The sequence below is a fragment of the Leiobunum rupestre genome, chromosome 2, assembly GCF_980474605.1.
Source record: "Leiobunum rupestre chromosome 2, qqLeiRupe1.1.hap1, whole genome shotgun sequence".
Classification (NCBI taxonomy): domain Eukaryota; kingdom Metazoa; phylum Arthropoda; class Arachnida; order Opiliones; family Sclerosomatidae; genus Leiobunum; species Leiobunum rupestre.
Genome location: NC_143385.1, coordinates 81,782,641 through 81,791,040, shown reverse-complemented (window position 1 = coordinate 81,791,040; position 8,400 = coordinate 81,782,641). Strand labels below are relative to the sequence as shown.

Here is an 8,400-nt window from a genome sequence, read left to right as displayed (position 1 = left end):
AAAGCATTTTCCCGTTTGACGAGGGAGACCAAACTTCATACCCGGTATTATTATTCTATCTTATCTGTAGCATATACACGAAGTACAGTTTATAGAGGCCTTGAATCTTTTTACACGGAATCCTTAACGGTTTGTGTGTATGGTATGCACTTATGGCGTATCCGCCGCCGTCGCATTGTACCTGGTTTTCCCTGACCTTTTTGCTAATATTTCTGGTAACATCACAAAAATGTAGTGAATAGTGTTAACTATTTTAATCAATTTTTCAAATAACGGAGAAGAAGATATGTTATTCATTCTAGCTAGTGTTGTAATATACAAAGAACGTATGGGGGACAATGAAACCTTATTCAATAGATGATATCGCGGTCTCAATTTGGGGCACTCAAGATTAGAGGAATAAATAAATAAACCGCCAAAATTTCGATTATCTCTAAAAATTACGGTTGACTGTTTATTGATGGATAATATTCGTGGTTATAAAACGATTTAATGTGCCAAAAGAATAGATTTTTACTCGGATAATTTTCTGTTATGGATTAAAACAAACAAAATGGATATTTCACATCCAAACCCCTAGGTTTTCACAAGATTTGTTTATATTTAAGATTATTGTGTATTTCTCGTTTTTCCGAACGCATGGGGGAACTCAAATGTCCGCGACATCTTGTTTCGTTCCCTTGATCTACCTGTTAAAACACGTACCGATTTTAGCCTCGACAAAATGTGGTACGAAAATGCTTTTCCCGTATATAGCGGTTTTTGAGGTCCGTATTTATAAAGAGGAACCCTCTACAGGGCAGGGTTCGCAAATTTTTGATTTAAAAAAAATATAATTATGCATAATAATTTTACCTAAAACAAATATGTTTTAATTTTTAAAGACTAAAATCTATTTATATGTATAATGAATTTATTAAATTTAGGCTAATAATAATATAAAAGTTTTTATTTTTTAAGAATTAATTTGGTTTTTACAAAATAAATTCGGCGGAATCACCACCTACAGGTAGAATCCAATGCAACATTAGGGGGAGAAGAACAAGATAGACTATATTTAAACCTAAATTATAGAAATTGGCGAAGTTTTTCTTTTTAAAAAATACTAAATAAAAATTGATTTAAACCAATGATTTAAATCAAGATGATTTAAATCAGCCAACCCTGCTACAGGGTGATTCATTTTGATCAACCGAGGTATTTTAAAACTTAAAACTATTTAATCTAGAATTCTGAAAGTTTCTGAAATTGAATAAGAGATTTTTTCAATATTTAAATTTCAGAAAACTATTAAAAGTTTTGAAAATATTGTTTTTTTTCCCCGTGAGGTGACTGCACTGTTTTTCTCATGCGATACAAAGGTTAGTTACAATTAGTCCGTGAGCCAGCCAAGTTACGGGTACCAAATGGGCGCACCAAGGTTTGATCACATTTTCAAATAGGCCTACCCACAAAGAGCTCGTACTTCCTTATCTAATTACTTCAGAGTATCGAGTATCGCGTCATTCGATAGGCAATCATACGTACAAAATGTCATATTCAGTGGCGTCTTGCAATATAACTAGCGAATCGCGAGCTATTTGGCTTCGAAGTGGTAAAAAACCCTTTTTTTAATCGCTCAAATTTTTTTCACCGTTAAGTAGTAAATAAAAAGTTTCAATTATCAAGTTGGTGAGCATAGGCCTACTCTGAGCCTTGCAAATAATGATGGTTCAGTCATAATACAACTATTTTTCTTTAGGATGTTCAATAAGCCCTTCTTCCGCGGCTATGAAACCGAGCTGAGACCTTCATCCCAGCGAAAGAAGGACTCAGCTCGGTAAAGTGTACTACGCAATTACTTCCTGATTATATAGGAAGCTTTAACTAGGCAGACTTCAAGGATTCTTTCACGCGAGCCTTCAAGGTTCGTAACAGGTGTCTGGTATCACACGGCCGCCCCCGTGCGCGCGCGGAACGTTTGGGTGTGCTGGTGCGCCGTCATGTTGGAACGCCTGAAATCAGCTACAGGAATATCGTCCGCTATTTGGTTTTGCAGCAGGTCAATCTAGTTCTGCCTATTAAGCCTGTCTGGAAGAAAAAAGGGGACCATTAACACCAATTAAATAGTGTTTCACAAAAACGCCTGAGGCGCCCAATGTAAAGCACACTGTATATACAAATTTGACATATTCGGTCATTTTTTACTCGATTCTATGCCCGTTAAGATATTGATAGAGTCGTTTGGTTTTTACAGTCTGTATTCCACTACTTGATCGAAGTCGAGTTTTAATTAACCATTCAGTTTTTTTTAAACTATAACACTAGGGAACAACTCCATTCAATCGTGAGCCTACTCACCAATTTAAAATTATCTCGGTGTGTTGTGCGTCGTATTCCTAAAGGTGCCCGTCACTTGGCCGCCAGTTGCCTTTCTAATGTCTTTAATACGGTTTTTCGCGCGAATTCAGTTTCCTCTTGGGCCATTTTGTTTTGTTTCCCGTCGGCGTGCTTGAGAGTTCCCGTCGCGATCGAAGGGAAGCCCGCCTCGCTGGCTACGGGCATTTAAGAAAACACCAACCTGTTCCGTGATGGCCTTGTTCTCCCAACGGCTTCGCGCATCTTGAATTCCTTCTGCTAAGAAACCGACAGCTCAAAAGGTCGGCAAAATCTGTGAAGACAAGTTATTCGACAGTGATGTTTCGGGTGCTATTCGCGTGGTATGTTCCGAGATTCTTTCACTCCCCACGATCCCGCTACCCTGTCGTCCCTCAGGAGTAAACACCATTCAGGATTTTACCACTCTGATTTTTCCATTGAGTCCGACGACGATGGGTCTTCTTTGGCTGCCTTAAACGTTACCGAATCGGCCATCCGCACCACTCTACGATCAGTCTCTGCCGGGGGTCTCGACTCCTTGACACCCCAGCACCTAAAGGATCTCACGGGCCCCAGTTCCAACGTTTCCTGGCGATTGTCAGCTGAAGTTTCACACGAATCTCCGTAATCTTACGCTTAGTGGCCTCGTTCCTCCGGAAATGCGCCCTGTACTTCACGGCGGTATTCGTCCGATCAGCGTCAAGTTACTTGGATCTGTTCTACGTCCCACGCAGTCGGAACCCATGGAGGAGCCGAAGCCGCTTCCCACGCCACCCGTCGTTTCGTTAACCACCCCAGTGTTTTACTTGAAGTCGATTTCTTCAACGCCTTCACCATGGTCCGTTGCGACCATATCCTCGAATGCGTTCGTAAAGATATTTCTGATATCTATTGGTTCTTACGCCCAAGGGCGTATTTAAGGGGGGGGGGTTTGGGGGTTCAAACCCCCCCGAAATGCTGCTGACTGGGGGGGGGGGTGCCTAATAAAAATCAGTGAAACTTCCGTCAGCACCCCCCCTTGAAATTTCCCCTCAAAAACCCCCCCTGAAATAAAATCCTGGATACGCCCTTCCTTACGCCAATGCTATAAGGCGAATTCCCACCTCATCTACGATGAATCAATTTGGTCATCGGAACGGGATGTTCAGCGAGGAGATCCTTTGGGTCCGGAGCTCTTTTGAAGAACTTTCCACAGTTATCGGCCTGGAGCCAAACCCTTCCAAGTGCGAGCTGTTGCCTCTCAATTCCAGCCCTAAATGGTTTAGAGTGTGCAATAACTAGTGGCTTTACCGGGGAGTCGGGGTCCGGCTCTTGTAACCCATAAGGGCGGTGGTGCACTGGGAGATGTTAGCTCTGATCAAAAGGTCCTATCGCCACCTCCGACTTCGGTCAGGTTTGGGCTGCATACTGAACTTCGGTTCAGGCTAACGGAGAGGGTCCAGGCAAACTGTGGGGCGGCGAGCCTCCGTATGAGGGCACGGCGGACCCATCTCCCGGCCTTTTGGACTCGCACCAGGATCTCCGGTGCCAGCTGTGCCGGGTTATGCGGGCTGCTGTGTGCTCGTCCTTCCCCTTTAGGAGCTCTCTCCAAAGGGTTTGCTATAGCATCCATTCTAAATCCCACTGCTGTGTGCGAAGTGGGGATTGGTCCACCCATTGCTGCACCTTCTGCTGGGTTGAGTGGCTTGCGTCAAAGGTGAGACCATCAGTAGTAGGGTTCTGCTACCCATGCTGGATTTGTCACCTGTCCGGGCTAGGGGGACGCTGGCGTAGGGCACTATGATGATAGGCCTCCGGTGGTATGGTCTCTGTTACTAGGTACACCGGGCTATAAATTCTGACACACTGCCTCTCATTTCCGGCTGCTTTGACGATCAATACTACCGAACGATGTTCCATTCAGCAGCTACTGGAATTAAAATCTTAGCACGCTCCGAATACATCCTTTTAGGAGCTCCTCTTTCGGTCGACGCTATCTCCGCCTGCCTGTCATCTAAAACCGAGGCCTTTATTACCATGGTTGGAAACCTCCGACAACTATCTGCCCATCAGGGTTTTTTCTTGTTGAAGAACTCCATGGCTCTATCTAAGCTGTCGTATGCAGTGCCCCCGTGTGGCATGGCGCTTCTGGCCTTACGTGACGAACACACTAATGGTCGAGGCCCTTTGATTACAGTCGTCGTTTCCCGGGTCTCAAGGGGGCCCGAGTACCCGCCACGCTTCCACCCTTGCCCTCCCTGCCTTTCTCTCGTCGGTTTCCAGCGTGGAGGCCTTAGTTCGCCCTATTCTCCTGCCTCTATTTACTCTGATTACTTGATTTGTCAACATATTGGGAACTCCTTTCGGGTGACGTCTTACCTTCTCCCGATCACCGAAGTCATCAACGTGTGTGGGAGGCCCCACTGATCGAAAAGTCTATCGCACAGCTGATCGCTCGTGCATCCAGTTAATGGGACAAAGCCAGGCTACTCTCGGTGTACTCTGCAATCTCTGGGTGCCTTTCCTTCGCCGTCCTTGGGTACACTTTTGGACAACGACTCTTTCCGTGTCGCTGTCGGCCTACGGTTGGGTGCCGAAATTTGTGTCCCGTAGATTCCTTTGGCACCCACGGTTTGAGTTGCGCCGTCAATGACTGAATTAAACGCGCCCTCACATCTGTTGTTCCAGCAACCGCCCGTAACGGGATGTCCTTGGTCCCGTGGTCCTCTGGGAAATCCCTGGTTTGGCACTTTACACGCACCGACCCTCTCGCCCATACTACTTGGCGTCTTCCTCTTCAGCCCACTCTGGGCACCAACACAAATTTAGGAAGAATTCCAAAGACGTGGGTCTTGAAAATCAATTTATTTTCACTGCGGTTGCCATCGAAACTCTCGGAGCCTTCGGGCGGAATGGTCTCGCTTTCTTCATTTTATCGGGCGTCGGATCAGGGAGGCAACTGGCGAGTATCGGTCGGTGGCTTTCCTTTTGCATTCAATTAAATTTGTTCGTGTTTCGTGACATTTGAAGAATAAAAAGATCGCAATTCAATTAGAATCTTTCTTTTAAACAACGGTGACAATTTGAAACACCTTCGTTTTACGTCAAATGTCATTTACACACTTATCCTACTTATTCTAATTTAATATCGCACTTTTGGTACTAGTGATCGCAGTGATGGGCAGTGCACTCGGCGGTAAGATCCGTCAAATTTTGTCCGTGTGCACAGTCGTTTTCCCGTGCGCCAGACCAACGGTAAAAGGTGGTAAAACTATAAAATTGAGAAAACCAGGAAAACACTGCCCGTGTGCAAGCGGAGAATACGTAAAAGGACACATTACGAGGAAAATACCACTTAGCAGCGACACTTCTGCCACTATGATTTATTGTAGTTCTTTGTACAAATCAAGACGTCAGTAAACATAAGCAACCACGTTTATGGGAAAGTTATTACTAATACAGACTGGAATTTGCCAGGCTTTTTCTTTTGATTACAAAGAGTAGAATGTGTAGTTAGAGAATGGTCTTTTACTCCAAGTATAGAAATGGGAGATACAAATAAATATGAAGATACATTGTAAAACAGTTACTAAGTCTTGAAAATTATCCACTAATAAATTAGGGACGTTAATGTTCCCGTGTGGATTCAGTTTTGGACCTGTGGACTAGGGAGGCGTCAGTTGAAGCCCAAACAATGGTCGGTAAAACTTTCAATTTGAATCAAATGCAAAGTTACTAGAAATAATAAGAGATGGCGCTAAAGCATGACATTGGCTGATATTCCTATTGACCTTTAGACTAAAGCTAGTGGTCCACCTGAGGTTACGTAACCGTGTGTAGATAGTAAAATAACCTAAAGATGAGCGTCCATTACTGTTGTTGACCATCAGCGTCTACGTATTAGCAACAGAGATAATGGACGTGCGCTTTTAGAACCGTAAATAAAACGCCGATAAAACGCCATTCGACGTGGAAGTGACGTAACGCTTGCGATACGGTTACGTAACCTCTGGTGGACCACTAGCTTTAGGTATTTTACAAATATTAAAAAAAATGGTTGAAATATCACAAATCAGCGTCTTTGATATTAATTAACTTGTGCAAAATTCCCAATTTCCCACCACATGACTAGTCAAAAAAACTTGAGGAAAATATTTTCAAAATGATTTTTTGTAAGACACCATGGAAACCTCTTTTCGTTACAAGCACAGATCAAAGGACTCGTGTTGAACCGAATAAAAAATTGCTAGGCCTATATAGGCAAACGCATTTACAAAGAGCTTTTTTGAAAACCTATTTTATCTTTATGCACAGATCAAAGAACCTTAAAAAATATATTTTGGCCATATAAAACGAGTCTCTAAGCTTAATTGACCACAACGATCTCATTGTCTCCAGCTAATAGTGTCTCTAAATCAGCTTATTAATATAACGATGGCCTGTTTCGGAGTTTCGATGTTAGCCTTCTTGGTCACCCTCGTTCACAGTCAAGGAGAAGATGAACCGAGTTCAAGGTGGTATAACGGCGCTGGACAACAAAACTGGAATAACGGGTTAAATCGACCTCAGTATCCTGGTCAAGGATACTTTCCTCAAGTACAACTACTATTCAAAGTTTTCCGCACAATTTTGTCCTTTGTAGGTAGTAGGTACAAAAAACTGTGTTTCTGTTGTAGCAACCTGGTTTCGGCGGTGCCGGGTTCGTACCGGGAGGAGGGTTCAACTCTGGAAGCGGCGGTTCATCTTACGGCAACAACATGAACACTCCTTGGTTCAACTCGCAGAACAGCGGCGCCAACCATTACTCGTACGCCAACTCGCTGTTCGGAGCTTTTTCATCCTTCTCTCAGAGTTGGTCGACCAGCATGTCCTCCAGGAAGGAAGGCGCCGAGAAGACTACAGCCATTATCGACGCCGCTGCCCAGGCCATCACCAAAGTTGGAGGACAAGTGGGAGAAAACTGTCTCTTTCGAGTTTTGTGTGAATCAGCAGTCAATCCCCAACGCTTCACCCGTTTCTCACCGTTGGTCGCCGATTTCGTCAAGTAAGCAGACAGCTCTCTCTTGTAATTGGCCTCTTCTCTGAATTACTAACAGTATTTGCTTTGTCCAAATAGGGCCGTCGGCGAGGAAGTGCCCGACAGCCTGAAGTCGTTGGTGACCGCCTTCTCCTTCGGACGAGGGAAGCCCTTGCAGTCTTGTTCCAGACGGTACTCTGGTTGCAAATCAGCTCCTTCACAGTTGATGTCCGATGTCAATGGTGTCAGCTTATAAAGCATATAATTATTATGTACGTCTTGTTCGTGATTTTCGAATAAAATTATTTTTAACGAAATTAACGTATTCTCTTTTTACAATTACCGATAACAAAGTTTTTGAGCGATTAGTTTTACTAGAAAAAACCACTCAAGTGTTGCCCTTCCCATCACGATGGGTCGAAACTATTCAGTTATTCTTGCGGATAGAATCACTCTACATTCTGAAGGTTCAGAGTATTGAACCTACACTCTCAATTCCTACTTAAATTTTAAACAGCTAAATCGTCTACTTATCCCGAATTTAATGTCTAAAGCATTTTATTCGGGACTACCTATTCGCCACCACAGAATCTAGAGTACGATGACGTCATAGGTAGAACATAGTGTAAATGATTTTGGCAAATCTTCTTATATTGTTGGAGTAAAAACCAATTACGTAGCAAAATTTTTTAAAATTATCGGTGACCACGGCGCGTCAAAACTTAAATTACTCACCAACGCGACGGCGGTTTATCGTCGTTGGGATCGGCGATGCAATGGTGTGGTCATAGGGTTACTCTTCTTACCCTACTTTATAATCCCAGAACGAGAGGGAAGCACCCACCTACTTCTTGAGAGAAGGAACACTAGAGCATTAACTCTGGTACCGGGGCTCATCCAACCATGGGCATCCTATTACTTACTTGAGTCGCGTTATGTGTCCAAAATTTTTCGTGTTGAGAAAAGCGATTCAATGTAAGCAAACAAAATGACAAGGCCGAGGTTGAAGTAGGAAACTTCGTTAGGGGAATTGTAACGAACATTTA

General features: G+C 43.6%; 1 protein-coding gene across 3 annotated transcripts in view; it reads left to right on the top strand.

The window, feature by feature from the left end:
- Positions 1-6,729: 6,729 nt before the first annotated feature.
- The window catches only part of LOC149959509 (uncharacterized), a 337,839-nt gene continuing 336,168 nt past the window's right edge, over positions 6,730-8,400 (top strand). The window contains exons 1-3 of one of the 3 annotated variants that reach the window (XM_090166464.1): positions 6,733-6,951; positions 7,014-7,381; positions 7,454-7,671. In XM_090166464.1, the coding sequence (XP_090022590.1) occupies positions 6,772-6,951; positions 7,014-7,381; positions 7,454-7,610 (705 nt within the window). In that variant the 5' untranslated portion in view covers positions 6,733-6,771 and the 3' untranslated portion in view covers positions 7,611-7,671. Of the gene's footprint in view, positions 6,952-7,013; positions 7,382-7,453; positions 7,672-8,400 lie in introns of those variants that run through there. The other 2 variants (XM_090166467.1, XM_090166465.1) reach the window with 2 other exon arrangements.